This window comes from Miscanthus floridulus, chromosome 6 (genome assembly GCF_019320115.1).
Source record: "Miscanthus floridulus cultivar M001 chromosome 6, ASM1932011v1, whole genome shotgun sequence".
Classification (NCBI taxonomy): Eukaryota; Viridiplantae; Streptophyta; class Magnoliopsida; order Poales; family Poaceae; genus Miscanthus; species Miscanthus floridulus.
Window position 1 is genome coordinate 80,916,419 of NC_089585.1, and position 20,431 is coordinate 80,936,849.

The window sequence follows — 20,431 nt, forward strand, 5'->3', positions numbered from 1 at the left end:
CATAGAAAATAAATTTTTTTATTAAATTAAAATTCATCATAAGGTAGCAACGTGTTTGAGCATACATGCCCTAGCATTTTATTTATTTGGTTCAGTGGTTTTGATTGAAAATTTAAAATGGTTCAAATTGCTTTTGGAGAAAAAATTAGAAATGACTTTGAAGTAAAAGAAAAGAAAATTAGGAAATAAATGCATTTAAAAAGTTGTAAAAATTTATTTTTGGAAAACTTACCAAAATTTCTCATTTTTATTTGTATTAAAAAGTGTATTTTAAACTCTATTTGAATTTGATTTGGTTCAAAATTGAATTTGGTTTAGAAAACAAAATAGCAAAGAAATTATTTTCTCTTTCCCCTCTCTTGCACGGCCCAAGCTGGAGCCCAGCTCCCTTCCCTCCTTGCTACTGTGTGCATAGGCCTAGCGCTGCTCTTTTCTCGCGCTAGCCTAGACCGCTCTCTCCTTTCTTCCCTGGCGCCCGACCCAGCTCCTTCCCTTCCCACTTGGGCTAGCAGAAGCCTGCGCAGCAGCCTAGCCGAGCCATTCTTTCTCCCTCCTTTCGCTGACAGTAGACCCTGCTTGTCAAGGCGTCTTCTTCCCCGCCGTGCCCAACTCGGACACCGCCGCCGCCACCCGGGAGTCTGCGCTCGCCCCGCGTCGTTGCCGTGCACGCTGAGCAGTCCGATCTCTTAAATACTGAGCCTGAGCTCATACCGCCCTCGCCTAACCCTATTGCCAAGCCACCACATCGCCCGAGCGCTCGTAGCCACACCACCACATAGCACCACCATCCTCCATCCACCTTCCAAAGCCACACGTCGTCTCCTCTTTCTCTGCGCCGCCAAAATCCCCCTAGGTGAGTTCGCCCTCCTTTCCTCTCTCTCCTGGTGTCCTCGCCTTGCGTTTATGTGGACCATAGATCGAAAACCATGAACGTCGCCGAGCTTCCCAATGCCGGCAATGGCGCCGCCGTCTTCTTTCCCTGTTCCGATGGCCAGCTCTTCCCTCTCCACTCTCGGCCGTCTGATCTTAAATCAAGAGCCAGGATTAGATCGTACCACTTCACTGGCGTTTTTGCAAAAATGCCATTACAACTAATTGAGTCTCAACTTGGCGTCCCTGGTTTTTTTTAAAAGAGCCCCTCGATTTCTTCAGAATAGAACCCGCAGTCCAAAATATTTTTCCTGACTTTGTTTTCTTCTTTTGAAAGCGTACTTTGATTCGGTTAGATTGAAAATACATTTTCACTTATTTATAGTTTTGCCACTGATTTTGTTTTAGTCACAAAATCTCTGTTTTAACTCTGATTTGACCCGTTCAAATTGCCTTAGGTTCGTATTTACGTTGTCTACGTGTTCATATTACTATTAAGGATGCTTTCAACTTTTAAAATTTGAGGTTACATTTAATCTATTATTTTAATAAAGGGAATCTTGTTTAAATCATATCTTCTATGTTTTAACTCTGTTTTAGCCCACTCAAGTTATGTTAGATTCATAGCGACGAGACCTACATGTTAGTAACAATGTTTATCATATTACTATTTCTAGAATTTTATGGTTTAAATCATATCTTGATTAATAATAATGCAACTGGATTTTATGAATAAAATATGAATTATTTTACTTTAGTTTTATAATTCAAATCTAAATTTGGCTTAATTCAATTTATATTATTTATAAAATATCTTATATATGAATTTATATAGTTGAAATAAATGGAGCCTGTAATTTTTTTTCCACGTATAAAGCAAATCTTTCGGTAGTTCTATCTTTTCAACCGTAGCTCCTATTAGAGTGATTTTCACGTCTGTGTGTTCGTAGCAAGACGTAGATTTATTTTACAAACTTTTCATCTTGCTTTTATGATTGGTGTACTATTCTGATTTAGTTCTATTGTTTGCTTTGTTTATGATTGTTTGGATGCTTGTGTGGTGCTTTATGATTACATCCAGTCGGTGAGATATACGTGGTGATCAAGAAGAAGAAGAAGAATGTTGACGATTAAAGATCGAAGGATCGGTGTTTAAGGCAAGTATAGCATGGGATCTTCCTTGTTGTCATATACACCTTTAATCATTTAATTCATACTGCATGTGTCTACCTTGACTACCACTAAGGATTTCCTAGTACTTTGTTACCCTGTACCTTGATACCTTTGGGTTATTGCACTGGGTAGTATGATGCTAGTGCTCAACTATAACCTTGATCTTGTAACTTGACTATTGTAATATGCAATAAACATTAAAAGATACTTTTTAGCAACATGGAATAAGGGGGCTAGAGTATTGGGCTATTTTTATGGTGCTCTAGATTTCTCTCCCTAAGGACCTATCTATAAGTAATCATCCGAGACATACAGTACAGCTATGAGGGCTATATGGCTCTAGCTTTAGCTCAGTATGAGGACCTTTTCTAGCTTGTTAGAGGTTACCTTTATTGGCATAAGAATGGCTTACCGAATCGGGTATAGGACAGCCTCTATCCCCTTGTGTATAGGCTACGTGTCATTGTGCCATCGGGAAGGGGGGTTCCAACATGTGTTTGCCAAGTGAATCTAATGGCCCTAACTTGTTAGACGAACCTTTGAAAGGCTTCATAGTGAACCCTGCTGACCTTCCTTGGAAGTGGGTCAAGAGATTAGCTACCTCAAGCGAAAGGGTAAATCATGACTCATAGTAAAAGTGTATAATATCTACAGAGTGTAAAACTGGTATATTAGCCGTGCTCACGGTCATGAGCTACCTTGGAACATTTATGGAATAGATGATCATTAATGGTTAATGATGATGAACACAGGTGAAACTGATGATGAATATGCTCATTAATGATTACTGTTTATGCTGTTCATTATTCATGTTTACCTGATCATGTGTTTATATGGGCTCGTGGATACACTTGTTGCCATCCAATTGCTAAAAGATAACTCATTAAAAGCTAATCGTAGTTAAACCAGTGTTCACCTTTTGAGTCTCATGAACCCCATCTTATATTTGTTGAGTATGACATGTACTTATGCTTGCTTTACTTTTCAATTATTTCGATGAAAATCCCGGATGGGTACCAGAATGCTAGAGTTTGGAGGAATTAGGCTTATGATCAACCAGTCAGTTGTCCCTGTGAAGTTGGAGTCTTTGCCTGAAGATCGGAGTTGTCTTTCCACTGTCTATACTCTATGGTTGTAATCTTTATACTAATACGTTATTTATTTAAGCATTGTCTTTTGATATTATCTTTATTTGTAGCTATATGTGAGATTTGACTTCCTGGGCTCACATATGGTGTGTATCTGGTTTTGTCCTTAAAACTAGGTGCTACAGAATGGTGAGGATGACACAATACCTTTTCTAGAAGAAGCTCTAGCTGAGGAAAAGGAGCAGTCAATGATGTGCCAACATCTTTTTCAATATTTGGTTGAATCGACTCTAGACTTTCGATGCTAGTGTCTGCAAGCATCAAGAATCTTTTTGGTTTATATTTGTTATAGAAGGACAAGAATGAGCATATGAATTTCTTACCATCGACTATTTGCTGAGTTAGAGAATCAATGGTTTGGGTATCAGCATCAATAGAGTCATCTTCAGCTATTGGATTGTTAGACCTTTGCTCTTGTGCAGATGTTTTCTCAGGTGGTATCTGATCAAGGAGGCGGATCAAAGAAGAGTAAGGATTACATAAGATTAAAAGGCTTGAGGAGATACCTTGGTAGTATCAAGAGGTGAAGTAGAGAGGTTCTCATCTTCTGCTATGTTGGGTCTATCAGAAGCATCGATTATTTTAGTTGTAATCGGCTCCTTAGGAGGATTAGCCAATGGGAGGTTGGTAGGCGCTGATTCAAATGCTTGGGACAACAATTCAGCACCCAAGGCAGATTGAGATGTAATAGTCGATGGCTGTAAGAAAGAAATTGAATTAGAAGTTGGATATCATCTTAAGAGGGAAGATAAGTTAAGTTACCTGAGCAATTGATGATTTTGTTCAGTGAAGTCTCTTCCTAGTGGTGGTTTTCTGAGTTACACCTTGGGTTGTCTTGCGTTTTGAAGACTGATATGTGAGTCTTGTTGGGGCAGCTAAGGTTTTTATCAACTTTTTTAGAGTAGGTGCAGTTGATCCCATTCTTGAGGCTAGATATGATGGATAATATTCTATGGGATGCCCTTTATTGTCCATGCCTGGCGGATCAAATTCGGTATCCTGCAAAAGAATTCGTTAGATGAATTGATAGGAGAATTTGTTGGATAATCCTTCTGAAAGGAAAAACTAGTAAATTACCTCACTATTAGAAGCAAATTCTTCATCTAGGGCTAAATAGTTGGGATGAATTGGACTACAAAAAAGGTGAGAGTGTCATTCTTGCCACCAGGAATCAAATAAATTTGAGGAGAAGGTAGCTCTTGTCCATTCATGCAGGCAAAAAGAAGGAAGGCCTGATCCTAGTTGAAAAACTCTAGAAGCTTCCATCATCTCACTAATACCTTCTCTTGGCTTCAGAATGTTCCTAAAGAATAGCCAAGGAGGTAGTTGACCAAGGTCGAATTGACGGGCCACAAAAGAAGGATTATATAATTCATAAGTTGGAAGGTTATCTGGGAGAAAAGAACCAATAGCCATTTTACCATGGTCATGGCAAAATTTGGCTGGCAGTGCACAGGGTTTGATAATACAACTAAAGATTGCAACAGCTGTTTCATCTAAGCAACCTATTTTAAACCAAAATTTGATTGGCAGAACTAGTTCATTGTCTTCATCATCATCATAAGGCAGCCAAATCAAGATGTTTGCATCAAACTCTTTGAAAATTTTCTTGAAAAGGTGGCCTATATCAACAACAATTGTTATGGCTGAAGCTGCTTCACTATAATTCATACACTATCGAGTTCTTCCTTCTTTTTCTTTGTAATTTTTAGCAAAGTTGGAAGAAGGGAAGCTCAAATTTATAAGATTGGGTCTTACAATCTTACGCATGTACAAATTTAGCCATAATTATATTAAACACCAAGGGCCACTAGTGGTATGCACTAGTTCATCTTTCAGTAATTGAACAGATACTTGGTGCATCAGGTGATAAGCAGACCCCAACAGATATTTTCCAAGGGGGATTTTGTTGCCGTCTACTAGACGCTCTGCCATGTAAAGATGACCCACAAAAGATGAATTTTTCCAGCCACATGTTCATAAAAGCTACATGCTCTCTTTCGTCAACAATCGATCCATCTCTAATATGGTTTAGAATATAGCTTGCCCATCCTGTGCAGTCTAATATTTTGGCTAATTTCTTGGACCCAACACTTAAGAAATCATAGGGTTGCATTGATCCTGTAATTCTAAGGCCAGGCAACATGTAAATATCGGCCAAAGTGATGGTCATTGGACCGTGACAAAAAATAAACACATTCAAGGTGTTGGACCAAAAGTAAGATACAGAAATCAGAAGTGAATCATTCTTCTATATTCCAGACAGTGAGAGTGTCAGACATTGATTCAAGTCATAAGTTTCCTAATCTTCAGCCTTTTTCTCTGATACCCTATGGAACCAATCCCTCCATCCTTTAGGTATTTTGGGCCAGTTTCTAAAGGGAGTCTTGGTGTTCCAAGAAGACAAATCTACTACAGATTCTTTGAAGGGGATTTAGTTGATTTCTTGATTGATGAAATCGGATGGATCAGGGTCACCCATGGGTCCAAGATAGTAGGCATTAGGAACAATAGCTGATGGAATCAAAATTTCGTTCCTCATTTCCTAGAAACCAATTGGGATGAATTTAAGAAAAAAAAGGAAAATACAGAGTAGCGACTAACACATGAAGGACAAAAGTTTGAAGGCATACCTTGGGAACATGATCGCTGGTTGTCATTGTAGCCAAAATGGATATGAATCTGAGGAAGGCTACTTGAACGACAGCTTGGTAGAGCAATGGATTTGCTAGGGTTAAGGCTTTGGTGGTGGCGGCTTTGGCTGTTGAAGTTTGTTCAAGAAAGAAGGGGAAAGTAAGGAGGCCGAGCGAATTGGAGATGATACTGTTAGGGTATTATATAGAATTTGGCCCGAGAAGTCAGGAGCCATACGTTTATTTTGAAAAGAGCGGTTGCAATACGGGGAACAGAATAGGAATTTTGGAATAAAACCATTTTTATCCCAAAATTGGGGGGCATATGTTTACACCAAAATTTGAGAAGAAGAACGCGGGAACTTGAAGCTTTCAGGATTGTGTCATCAATGAATCGATTGGATGAGAATCGGTATCAGCTGATTTAGATGTAATGTCAGAATTGACGATTTTATGGATGACGCCAGTAGACGATGTTAATGGGCTATACTTGAGTGGCACTAGGGAGACATGTCGGACTCTACGAATAAGGAAAATTGGGGTCCAAGTTATTATTAAGTTAGGAAGTTTTCTTTTATTCCAAGAATTGTAATGAGTCGTATTTGAGTAGGATCCATGTTTAGGTTCTGGGTATAAATATTAGATCCTGATTATTATAAAAAGGGATGAACATACAATCAATGCAATCTTTTTAGCTTTTGCCATCGCATTAGGAGTAGGAGTACTGTAGATCTCGGTGAGTTCTTCAGCAAATAGGGCTGCATCGACTAATCGACCTTCAGCTTGGTTGTGAGTACCGTCACGACTTGTATTGTGCTTGTAAAACTGCATCAGCTGATTGATCTTTTATGAGCCATAATATAAGTTAGTTATTGATCTGTATCGTAGTTTGTAAGACTGCATCAGTTGATTGATCTCTTACGAATCATAATATAAATCAAAGTTATCGATTTTGTGTTAGATAATTTGTTGTTTAACATAATATCACCAGTTATCGAATCTGCTAAGATTAGTAAGATTTTCCATGCTACTTTTGGTTGATTTATTAGTTATCAATCTTGTTATAGTTAATGTTTTATTAATTATAACAAATCGCCTGATTAAGATAGAGATAGATCGACATCATATCATCTTAATTGGTCGTCTTCTAGTCTGATTATGCTTTAAATTTTATGACTGATGGCTTAATTCCGCTAGATCGGCTGTTCTATTTCTATTCCAATCAAACGTAGTATGCATCCAAAGATATGTTTCAATCTTGAATAAACTTATTAGTTAATAAGATCTAATCTAATGACACTACCATAGCTACATCGATCCGATCGAACCTCACTGGTAAGATTTTAGATTAGAAATTATCGATTAGTGGTCTTGTTCATGATCAGGATATGTACTTTATTTGTTTGCTATGGCCGCATCGACTATTTTAGTCAATTTGCTTATACTCTCACGCACATAGCATGTTTTTCATAAATCTGTCGACATGTAGATGGTTTTATAGATTCTTTGGCTTTAGTTTATCATCATTATCATAGCTGTATTGATCCGATCCAGTGTTGATGATAATAGATTAGATTTAAAATATTTGTAGATTTATTTATATTAGACAGTCGACTTGTTCGCATGCTATACTCTTTTCATCAAACTTATCGGCTCGACACTTTATATCGATCTTGTTCCATTTAGCCGATAATGCTTTCTTGTATCGTTTCTTATGGATACGCTGGATATCGACTATTTAGTTGATAGCCTCATTGAATCGGCTATTTAGCTGTACATTTAGAACTGTTTAGTGCAACACCAACATGTTTCACCTTAAATTACTGATAAGATTTTCTTTCCTTATTAATTGCAGATCAAATTGACTGGTACGTCATCGGGTTTTTCAGAATTGGCTGGTTCTGTGTTGAAGCCAAGCAGATCTCTGGTCTCGTTCCACTCAGATCTTTCGGCTTGCTGTGTGTTGATCACATCGCCATATTTTTGTGTCAACACTTGTTGAAGGCGTCACTGAAGAACCTCTTGGTGTAGCTTTTCATGGATTGGCCCGCTCAAACCCCTCGGCACAAGGCTCAGGCAAAAGCCTTGCTAAGCTCTTGCAGAGTCACCTCTTGCAGCTTGGCTGATGATGATTACGTTGCGGCATCATTTACCTCCCTGGAGGCATCGTTGAAGAGTTCATGTGCCTTGGTGTTGTAGTTTATTGTCTCTTTTTGGGTATCTGTAGTTGTGCCACCGTTCACCCTTGGGCTTTAGCGTGTTTTTGTTTTCTTTTAGGGTTTGTTTGGATATAGACATTGCAGGAGCTAGAATTGAATTGGGTCCAATACCAAAGCAGCCATGGTATTAAAATAGACACAATTTAATTTTTTTGTTTCGATGATCATTGAATTGGCTTTTAGAATCCTAGCAAGTGCTCAAATCTGTTTCCTGTTTGGATGCAAAGGCATGGAATATTGAAACGCGGGGAAGCTTGCCGCGGCCATGGGAGGACCTCGACGATGGGAAGAAGGGGAAGAAGGGCCAAGTGATGGGAGGAGCTCGACGATTGGGGAGAAGGGGAAGAAGGCCTCGGCCATGCAAGGAGCTCGAGGATGGGAGAAGAAGGGGGCCGAGCCACTGGCCACAGGGAAGAGGACGCTGGGCGCCGATGATGGGGAAGAAGGGTGCCGTGCAGTCGGCCACGGGGAATCTCGCGCCGCCACTATCCGCCCGCCCACGAGCTCGCGCCGCTGCTCGCCCGGCCGCTTCACGCGCGCTCGCGCCTCCACTCGCCCGCTATCTCGAGTTGCCGTCGCCAGCCCACCCGCGACACGCGCTCGCGCCACCACTCACCCGCCTAGCTGCTCCGCTGATGGGAAACTCAACGGCGTCGGCTCCGAAGAAGGAATAGGGTGCACAGTTCGCGACTCGCGAGGATACGGGTGACGGGTGCGGCGGTCTTCGTCAATTCTCCCCAATACCGAGGGTCGTGGGTCTGTATTGTTCGCGATGGAGCGCCTGTGTACCCAATACCCTTTGGCATTGAAGATGATTTCCAATTCCAAAGTCTAAGACATCCAAACAGCGGTATTTGGTGCTATTCAATGCCAATTCCAATTCCTGTGCCTCAATGTCTACATCCAAACACAACCTTAGTGAATATAGCACAATCAACCCTTGTGCTGAGGCTGTTGTATTGGTTTTAGTCTGGTTTTCTAAAATTAACTGGACAGCGGGGCTTTTGCTTCGTTCCCTAGAAACAAGGCTATTGATATTAAATCAATATTATTCATGTGGGGGTCGTCTCCCCCTGTGACAGTTAAAAAAAGTAGAATCTTTCCTGTCACACAACGAAGGATCAGACGATCAGTGCACTAGCCATGTGTTACACGAAGGATTGAGAGGCTCGAAAAGTTGATTAGACACTAGCCACTAGCCACTAGCCACTAGACACTAACGTAGTCTAATATTACTACCTCACGTGTTCTATAGCGAGCGAGTCCCTATGGCTCCCGCGCGTTGAGCCTTGAGCGCCAAGATGCGTGCTCGCCTTTCGACTTTGGCTCGAAACTCGCAAGTCGCAACCAATGCAATCTCCAATTCGATCATCGTGTTCATTTAGCTTATAAGGCATATTTTTTAGCCAACGAATAGTATTTTTCTCTTACAATAAATTAGTCAATAGTATTTTGGCAACTGCTAGTCCAACGGCGGGCACAAAACGCGCGGCAATCCAGGGCACGCACTCCCGCGGTCGCGCTCGTCGGTGAGCCTCGGCCCTCGAGCCTGCGCTTCCGGCGTCAACTAGCGCGCGTTGCACGGCGGGCCGGTGCCCTCCGCTCCAATGGCGCGCGGCAAGATCCTCCGGGTTTTCCGTCCTGATTCCTGTATCGCTCGATCGCACAGTGCTGTTCTGTGATTGGGGCCGATTCTCTTCGCGACGTTGAGCAATTTATCTATAGATCAATTGGACACGGGAAAGGTGAGGTGTTTTGACTTGTGTTGCTTTTTTTTTTCCAAAACAAGGGCAAACGTATGCATACTCTATCTATATATCTTGGGATCATTTCCAAAATATTGTGCCGGTGGGTACTAAAATTGAACTCTTACCGCTGAGGGGCACACATTCACCACTAACAAGCTAATAATAAGTTGTTCCTTAGGCCAGTCTCAACGAGGATTCATAAGAGTTTTATGGCAATAGGCTCACATGGCATAAAATAGATGAAGAGAATGATGATAAAAGTTTTACGGGATGAAAACTTGTCTACATTGTTTCCAAAGTCTTAAAAAAACTGAGACATGAAAATCCAACTGAGATTAGCCTTGTGTACAAGCAATCATGAGCTCTCGTTCTTACTCGATCCGATTTGATAAGAGAACCCAATTTATATGATGCTTATTAAAAGAGGGGTGATCCTTATCAAATAAACTTTTCTAGAAGGAATCAGAACGGTAGTAAGTTTTCCTACTTTTGTAGAATGACTATCCAATATCTCTTTTTTTTTAAGTTATCATCACTATGCTAAACATCGGGCAATATAGCTAATATGTTCTTTTTAATGAGGTGTGATTGTTATTGAAATACAAGTGAGTTGTCTATATTTCTCATCAGCTTAAGCTTGTGTGCATACTATCTTGGTACCCTCTTGAACTGCAACTTCCGCCACCGATTTCTATTCTAATATAAAAGAGTGAACCTTTAAATTTGGTTGAAATCAAATTATTTTAGGTTTGTCTAAGTATACAGAAAATAATATGAATAATTATGATTCTAAATCGTTATACTATGAAAATATATCCGATGATAATCTATTGGTACTTATTTGATACCATAAATCTTAGTAATATTTTTTTTTTGCAAAAAATGGTCAAGATTAGATGGATTGATTAAGATTTTTTTGCAGAGTGTGGGATTGATTCAGAATTGTAGCTAGAAGTGCATTCCATTTAGGATAGAAAGAGTGTTTTAATAAATCAAAATTTATTTTTGGAAAGTACTCCTCTCTCTCTCTCTCTCTCTCTCTCTCGCTCTCTCTCTCTCTCTCTCTCTCTATATATATATATATATATATATATATATATATATATATATATATATATATATATATATATACACGTACTGTTCTGTAGTTAGCCGCAGAATAAGTTATTATGTGGCCACTTTGAGTTACGATAATTACTATACTAATTTACGAGATTATGGTAACTCCCTTGTAAGTGATTTACTATAGCATTATGGTAAGTATCATCTTGAATTATAGTAACCCATGTATTGTAAATGTGTATTGTCATTATCGTAAATCAAGGTGGCCATAGAATAAGTTATTCTGTGGCCAGCTGTAGAATAGCCTTACCGTATATATACGTACTGTTCTGTAGTTAGCCGCAGAATAAGTTATATATATATATATATATATATATATATATATATATATATATATATATATATATATATATATATATATATATATAGGGAGAGGCTATTCAGTAGCCGGCTACAAAATAAGTTATTCTGTAGCCACCTCCATTTACCATAATTTTATACACTAATTTACGATAATGTTAATACATATTTACGATAGTTGGGTTACTATAACACATGGAAATATTTACCGTAACGTTATAATAAACCACTTACTAAATTAACATAGTAATTATCGTAACTCAAAGTGACTACATAATAAGTTATTTTGTAGCCAGCTACATGATAGTAGTTCTATATATATATATATATATATATATATATATATATATATATATATATATATATGATTTTCATGTTCCCAACCTAAAAATATATGCTGATTGCTAAATTTTAAACAGTTTGTTCACTTGTGACCCCTAACGAACGTAGTACTTCATCCATTCCAAAGTATAAAATGTTTTGGTTTTTCTAGATAGATAGCTTTTGCTATATACTTAGATATACGATATGCCTAGATACATAATAAAACAAATGAATCTAAAAAAGTCAAAATGTCTTAATTTGGAATGGAGAAAATAGTAAACACTATTGCCGCTGCTTCTTTTGCCATCTTGAGAGGGTCAACATATCTTTCTTTGGCAAGCATAGTTTGACATTTGGTTCTTGTGAGTGCTGAAATGCAAACAGAATCATTGCAAACTTGCAACTGGTGAGTCAAGTGTAAAATAATTACTCTTCTGTATAAAGTATATCAAAACTGATTACATGGTAAAGTATTTCTCTTTCCTCTAAAGATAAAGGAACCATCATGGCAGTACAGGAAGAAGAAGCATCAAATTGAGCAACTTGCATGATTGTTGTCTGCACATTGGGTGCAGAAAAGAATAGCACATATATATATGCCAAGCCACAGGATCCCTTGATGGAACAAAAAGCAAATAGAATGTTCAGAGAAAATTAAAGATAGCCAATGCATGAAGCTCCCTATCTAGCTAGCCGTGGATGAGGAATCCTCCATTTGTTTGTTGACAAGCATATGGATGAGGAACATTGACCACACAAAAAGCCGAATATTCCTGCGTTAAATCAACAAAGCCATCGCTTGTGATAAACCTGCTGATAAGATAATGATGCGGGTTAATCAAGAATTTTCCGCTAAATAAAGCAGCATATGTTAGTGCACATCATCTCATGCTTACAGCTTACAGGTCACAGCTGGATCAGACAACAATGTGCATGCCCAGCTGCCTGGCTCAGTAGCATATCTCTGAATGCATGGCTGATCCGATCCGGTGGCCGCTGCTGTCTGATTAATATCTTAACGCTGGGCAGTGGAAGAACAACACCTAAACAAACAATCTTATCCCCGTCTTATCTGCCCCAAACATGCTACACAAAATTGGGTAATGGCTGTCCCCATCATGGACGACTAGCACGCACTCTCTCTGCTCAAATCTTCTCCGCTTTATCAGTGGATCGAAGATTCTGATCAGAGGAAAAGCAGCAGCAGCCTGTAGTTCGCAGGACAGGAGATAACGAAAAATAGTCTTGTGCATGGATTCGATTAGCTAGAATACTGGTGTTATTAGAGATAGGATAACAATGATTAAAGTTCTAGGCCACTTCGCCCAATCCAAACCTTCGTCTCCACCATTAGCCGGCAGGCTTTAGTTCCCTGATTTGGCAGTTGACATAACAGCTCTTCTTTAGTTTCCTGGTCGTCCTGGACAAATAATGTAGCAAGGCCTAAATCCAGGGTCTAAAGCTTTGGGATGTCACATCGGATGTTACATGGGGCTATCGCATAGGGTGCTCAGATACTAATAAAAAAAACGAATTACAGAATCCGTAATGTAAACCACGAGACAAATTTATTAAGCCTAATTAATCCATCATTAGCACATGTTGTAGCACCACATTGTCAAATCATGGGCTCATGAGGCTTAAAAGATTCGTCTCACAAAGTACTCGCAATCTGTGTAATTAGTTATTTTTTTAGTCTATATTTAATACTCTATGCATATGTCTAAATATTCGATAGGATATAGTGTAAACTTTTGGGGAGGAACTAAACAAGGCCTAAGTTGTATGGTACCCATCAATGGAGTAAGACATATGTGTATTTTAACACTTAGATAAGGGGACCCATCAATGGAGTCCATGTTCATCACTCTATCTCCATTCAACCTCCACTCATGCATGCAAATCTAATATAATAAACCTTTTTTTACTCGAAATGCATGAGAGGTAATAAAACTAACCTTGATTCAAAAGAGAAAAAAGTTCGGTAAAACCCGGTGTTTAAGCTAAACACTCTCCAATAGCCCTGGTTCGCTTACGGATTAAGCAACATCAAGCTATAGCTAACACAAGACCTCGATCTCCTTGGGGTGCGTCCTCAGCTGCTTTCTTTAATTTAAATAGATATACTATATACTAGCGGTAGATAACATAACACGCAGCTAGCGTACGTGCATGCATGCGAATTGCACGTGCGGGAGCTTGAGTTAGAAAGTCGTCGGGAACTCTTACGTGTGATATGTGACGTCGTGTCAACTTAACTTCTGACCGTTGAACCTATTGCTAACACTATTCCTTATACTTGCAGCAAATTAAATTCAGGAAACATTTTATTTCTATTTTTGTATAAGATGAAGAGATGTGGTTATGCTCATGACCTTATTAACAAGTTCTCTCTAATCAATGTAATCAGCCCTCATAGTATATATGCATTGCTCAAAATTATCTTTTTTATTTTTATTTTTAGAAGCCATTACTTTGGAATTTTTATTTCGTTCTTTTGTCTACAATTGGACATGGGTTCTTGGATAGATTTAGGACACGTTTGGTTCAACACTAGGCAAACCTACCTAGCAGGCGCAACATTATCAAGCATTTGATTTTTGCTATACCTAGCTAGGATTAGATATGCTTCCTGGTTAGAGTTGCTTGGTCCAGAGTCCAATCCAAATATCCCTTTAGTGCTACAATGTGTGAAAACATGTCTTGAGTGATGTTAGATTGAATCCCCTCACATCTCAAAATTTATTAATTTTATCTAAGTTTGTCCCTCCCATTCCAAATTTTTTTCCCTAAACCCGTAAAATTGGAGGTGAAATCTTGACCGCTTTGACTAGATGTTTTGTGGGAAAATGAATCACCATGGGTTAGAGAAGCAAGAGTTAAAATTTTGTTGGATCTGAACCTAGATTGTCTAATCAAATTTCAGGTTTGGAGCTTGAGGTTTTTCTTAAGTTCATCTTTTCTAGGTTTTATGTAAGATCTATGAAATCAAAGGTGAAGTCTTGATCTTTCTTATGAATCTTTTAGACAAACACTCATCTTGTAGTGGAAAATTCTATGGGAAAGTTTTCACAAGGTTTAAAGGTTGTTTGATCGAGTTTTCTTTTTTAATTTCTTAATTATTTATCCAGATGTTCCATTTCAAATTATAGGTTATAATACCTTAGAGGTGCATGTGTCTGGAAGTTCCAATTTCCTCAAGGCCTTCGTGCTTTCTTCCACTTCAGTTGTCTCAATAAGTCCCTTGCATCATTTTGCTGTGATTATGTAAGTTTAGCAATTGGTAAGAAAGGAGGGTCTCCAAAAGACTCTCTACATGGCTCTTTATCACAAACTTTAGAAGCCAAATGAAAAATCAGGCTATAATAGACTCTCTAAACCACTCTCCAAAACCACCCTTCTCTCTCCGTTAATGGAGATGCTACGTCTCTATCTAAATTCAATATATGGTAGTTCTCTCATATTTTTTTCACTCAAGAAAATTATAATAAAGCCACAGGAGTGTAGAGAACGCAATCTAGAGAGTCCGTTGGTGACATAAGAGATATATAAAGAGAATCTTAATGGAATGACTCTGGCAAAAGAGATGTAGAGACTGAAATTAATTTAGACATGCTCTTGGAGCCAGGATATAATCAGATATAACCAAGTTCGCGAGGAAATTAAAATTTGTAATGCCCATTTATTTTTTGATGATTAACTAACCAATCAGAGTTACCACTAAAGTCCAAGCTACACGATCTAGAAGTGAACATCAAGCAATATCACTTTTGTGTGGTTTCCCAACCAATAACATGTCCACATCGACAGCCAAAGCATCATGACAAAGAGAAGCATATTTATAGTGGGCTCTCCGTAAGTTTCTTTGCCTGAGCTGGTAGCTAGTAGCCACACACCTATCCCCGGTTGCAGCGCAGTACCACCCACTGGTGCGCCACGGTTTGTGCTCCTGTGGACAACACTGGCCTCCACCCATCTCTCTCACCACGTCTCGCCATCCGCAGCAAAGGCCACGGTACAGATTCGGCCCATCGATTTATAGCCACACCATGGCTAGGAAGTGCTCCCACTGTGGCAACTACGGCCACAACTCCAGGACCTGCGGCTTAGGACACAGAGAAATCATGCTCTGCGAAGCCGGCGACAATGTCGGCGGCCACAGCGGCGGCGGCAGCGGCCTAAGGCTGTTCGGAGTGCAGGTCCGTATCGGCGGCGGCGGTGGTGGCGCAGGCTCCGCGTCCATAAAGAAGAGCTATAGCATGGACTGCCTGCAGCTCGCGGCTCCAGCTGGATGTTCCCTCGTCTCGCCGTCCTCGTCGTCCTCGTCGTCGCTGCTGCTGTCGATTTACAAGGGCTTGGAGAGGGGGGCGACCAATGGGTACCTGTCTGATGGACCTCATGGCAGAGTTGTGCAGGAGAGGAAGAAAGGTACGTCAAGAACCGAGCAATCTTTTTATTTTTTCTTGTTCTTTTTTCTGGTCTGAATGAACATGTGCATAGTTTAGGTACTATACGTACCTGATTTTATTTTTCTGATGAAAAAGACAAAAGAGGAAGATTTGTTTCTTTGGAAATTCAGAAACTACTCTTTACCCGAATTTCTTTTCTTATTGGTAGTACTGTCCATCAGTCTGACCTAAAAAAAGTTGCATTATGCTTTACTTTTTTGGTAAAAGAAGTCGCTTTATCTTCCCCTGATGCTGCAACTGCAAGTAATAATCAAGCAGGCAGCTGAGAGATACTACTTCCCTTTCTTTGACTAAATCAGTGCACAACCTGTCATCCTGAAATCATTGAATTTGTTCGATCGGTTGGTAACAGAATAGCTGATGTTTCGAAACAAAAACAATAATGAATACTGACGCCAGGAGTTCCATGGAGCGAGGAGGAGCACAGGCAGTTCCTTGCCGGCCTGGAGAAGCTGGGCAAGGGCGACTGGCGAGGCATCTCCAGGAACTATGTGACGACGAGGACCCCCACGCAGGTCGCCAGCCATGCGCAGAAGTTCTTCCTCAGGCAGAGCAGCATGGGGAAGAAGAAGCGCCGCTCCAGTCTCTTTGACATGGTATGCAGTTCGTACATCAACATCTTTCAGTATGTAATTGCTTGAATTTTGCGTGTTCTTAAACTACTAGCAAGTAGTAACCAATCAATCTGGTCCAACAGGTGCCGATTTGCGAGAACAGTGCTAGCATTTCCAATCCGCTGAGCAGCGAAGGGGCCTCGACCCCTCTGTCGCTCAACGTTTCACGCCATGGCACCGCCTCCGACTCCGAGAGGGCGGCCTTGGACCTGAACTCGACGGAGGAAGGCGGCGACATCAGGGCCGACGCGTCATCGGCATCAGGTGCAGGGACCAGACCGTTCCCGGCAGCGGCAGCGGCAGCTCAGACGGAGCTGCTGCAGCCTTCGTCGCATGGCCATGGGTGCGGCCACCACTGCTCTCCGTTGGACCTGGAGCTGGGCATGTCCCTGCCCGCCCCATCCGTCGGAACATGACGCGCCGCCGCTGCCGTCCCCCACTGCACGCAGGTCGCGCCAAAATTCGTCATCGTCAGCGCAAGTTGCCAAGGCCGAGGCCGTGCGTGCCTGCTGTCTCGCTCAGCTGTGTCTGCCAGATGGAGATGAGGCGCTAGGCAATACAGTATTGTTCGTGAAAACGTTGTGCAAATAGCACTGAACTAACTGTGGATATCGTACCACGTGTACTATGCTGCTATATATCTTTAGTTCCATGTAATCAGAATCGGTTCTGCTCCTGTATGCCCATGACTTGTTCCTCGCTAATCATTCAATTCCCCTGCGCCCAAGGCTTTGAAACTGCAAGGCTACGCTAGCTGCTGGGATTTTTTTTTTCATTTTAGACCCTTTAATTCCTACCAGTTTTTTTAACTAACCCTTTTAGCTATGCGAACACTCCTAACACGGCTAAACTAGGCTGGCGTGACAACTCTATAGCATGGCACAAACGATCCAGCATACTCTATCGGTCCTAAAATATAGTGTATTCTGGCAATTCTTAAACAAAATAAGAGAGAGTGCAATATACGCATGTACCCTTCCCTTAACTTCCTAATTTATAGAAATCCGATTCTATTTCGCATGATTAAAGGGTGGGCTCTTATCTTCTTATACGAAATATGGCAAGTACTGAATTAAAACAACAGATATATTTGTATTTAAGTAAACATTATCTTCTTGTTCCCCGAATACACTATATTTCAGGACACATTTCAAAATAAATTTCAAATGCCAGAATACACTATATTTTAGGACGGAGGAAGTAGGAAAACTGTGGGGCTCACCTGCCACATCACACCCCTAGTGTAGTAAGGTCTTATACATGTAGCGGCGGATCCAGGAAATATTTCAGGCTGAACAACACTGTTGCTCGATAAGCCTCCCTACATTAAAGAACTTTGTCTAAAAATCCATGGGCGCTCCATAAGGGGTTCCACTGCTCCGGTATGGGTAGGGGGGCTCGAGCCCCCCCCCACCCCCCACCGTTGGATCCGCCCCTGTATACATGGGCCGTGCTAGCCCCCTTCCTAAAGTTAGGTCGTATATACACCTAGCGTAGCAAGGTATTCTCCTCTCATTCTACTTCTCATCAAACTTCAGTATATAGATTCACATTGTTGGAAACAAATCTACAAAATCCCGAAAAAGGATTGGGGTTCCGTCATCTAAAGTTAGTGTTTTATCTCTTGAAGCATGTATACGTCTTATGTCTCAATTAAATTAATTTGGCGCATTCTTTGTATTTTGGATTATGGGTCAAAATTGTCGTTTAGTTTGAGGATGATGTGCACAGTTAGAATGGAGGTACAAGAGGATCACAACGTGGCTCGTATTCATCACAATTTGGTGTACAAGTTAGATTTTTTTCCAACTCACTAATGAAAATATGGTGGATGTAGGAATAAGTACAAAGAAGGATGTAGTTCGCGATATTTGTTTCCATTGCACTTAACCTATGATAGTTGTAATGGAGGTATATATGAAGGATGTGAATTAATCATCTTTTAATAAGAAGTATATTATATGAAAGTACAAAACATGCATAATTAATTCGTTCATGTTTCTTTGTCATTCATCAGCCTGTTCGGGAGGCCGTAAATAATCGTGGATTATTTACTGCTGGCTGGTTTGGTGTGAGAGAAAAACACTGTTTCCGGCTGAAAATTTACGATCGTTTACGAGCAAGCGAACAGGCTGCATGTTAGTAGGTTCGAAGTGCCACCAAATTAACCGCCCTTACTATGTCAAGGGTCACGGAGTTATGGGACTGTTTCTACCTCATCTTACTGTATTAAGATGTGATTGCGGTTGTCTTGCACATGTGAAGCAATCTAGGAATCCTGAATGGACCGGCCAAGCTTTCTACATGTGCCAAGTGAAGCATATATGGAGCCGTCTTTGGAGTATTGAGCCACGTGATTATTAGGTTCTTCCCATATGTCTAGACCGAGAGTTCAAATGTTGGGTTCCACCTCCATCAAACCTTCCTGAAATATCACCGAAGGAGAAGACTGATGCTAGTGCAAGTCCTGTAGCGAACCCACCACTATGCCCATTGTAAAGTTCCTGCAAAGCTCCGGCTAGAGGCCCAACATCAGCGTTGACAAAAAAAAACCATCAACGTTGACTTTATTTCTACTCCAAAGAAATAATTTCCAATTATTTTTCTGTTCATTGAATGAATCTTTGAACATTTATTCACTACTACAAAAAGAATTTGTAGCAACACTTCCTTTTTTTTTTCTAGGGGCGGCTTTATATTGAGCCGCCCCTACAAATTGTGCTTAAACGAGCCGCCCCTACAAATTTATTTGTAGGGTTGTTGGTGTTATAAGTTGCCCGTACAAATGGCCCAATTTATAGGGCCGGCTCTATATCCAGCCACCCCTACAAATCAGATTTGTTGGGACACTGCAATTTGATTTTTTTTTTCAAACGACCTTAGAAGGAGAAATGATCAAAATAAAAGTTGTAGATCTCAAAAAGTGTTAGAACTTTGTTGTTTACAACTTTTTTATTTAAAATCATTTACGGGTTCTAAATGCTGTTTGAAATTCAATTTTGAAATTATTGAAAAACTCTGATTTCTCTTTCTAATCTCTGGATAAAACTTATAACTAGTCTTTCTCCCTCATACTAACTTCAAATTTGATGATTTTTTCTAAAATTTTCTAAAATCATGCTCTATCAATTTATTGTGTTCTTACAGCTATTATTTTGATCATCTTTTCATGTGACTTTGTTTTATCAATTTGAATTTTGAATTTTAAAAATGGCAACTTCAAACGCCTTTTTGAAATATTAAATCATTTCAGCTGGAAAAATCATGAACATAAAAGTTGTAGAACTCATCAAGATCTACAACTTTTATTTTGGTCATTTGTTCATCCGACAAAGCGGATGTAACTTTGTAAAATTCTTGAACAATGTTACTACCACTACGTCGGATAAATAAATGACCAAAATAAAAGTTGTAGATCTCGAAAAGTTATAGAACTTTGTAGTTGACAACTTTTTCATTTGAATTCATTTTATCAAGAAAAACTACGTTTGAATTTCTAAAATTTAAAATTTGGATTTTTCAAATGACCTCGATGGAGAAACAATCAAAATGAAAGTTGTAGATCCCAAAAAGTTATCAACTACTTGATTTGAAACCATCTTGTCAAGAAAAACTATATTTGAATTTCCAAAAAAATTGAAATTTGAATTTTTGAAACGACGTCGGATGGATAAACTGCAAAAACAAAAGTTGGAGATCTTTTTAGAAATTTGAATTTTTGAAACGATCTCGGATGGACAAACAACAAAAACGAAAGTTGGAGATCTCGAAAAGTTATGCAACTTTGTAGTTGACAACTTTTTAATTTAAA

The 20,431-nt window shown here is 39.8% G+C and overlaps 1 protein-coding gene across 1 annotated transcript; it reads left to right on the top strand.

The window, feature by feature from the left end:
- The first annotated feature begins 15,439 nt into the window (after positions 1-15,439).
- Positions 15,440-17,304, top strand: LOC136458464 (transcription factor MYBS3-like). The gene is made up of 3 exons (XM_066458397.1): positions 15,440-15,965; positions 16,406-16,602; positions 16,704-17,304. Exons 1-3 carry the CDS (start codon positions 15,587-15,589, stop codon positions 17,034-17,036), a joined length of 909 nt encoding a protein of 302 aa, XP_066314494.1. The 5' UTR covers positions 15,440-15,586; the 3' UTR covers positions 17,037-17,304.
- Positions 17,305-20,431: the final 3,127 nt, after the last annotated feature.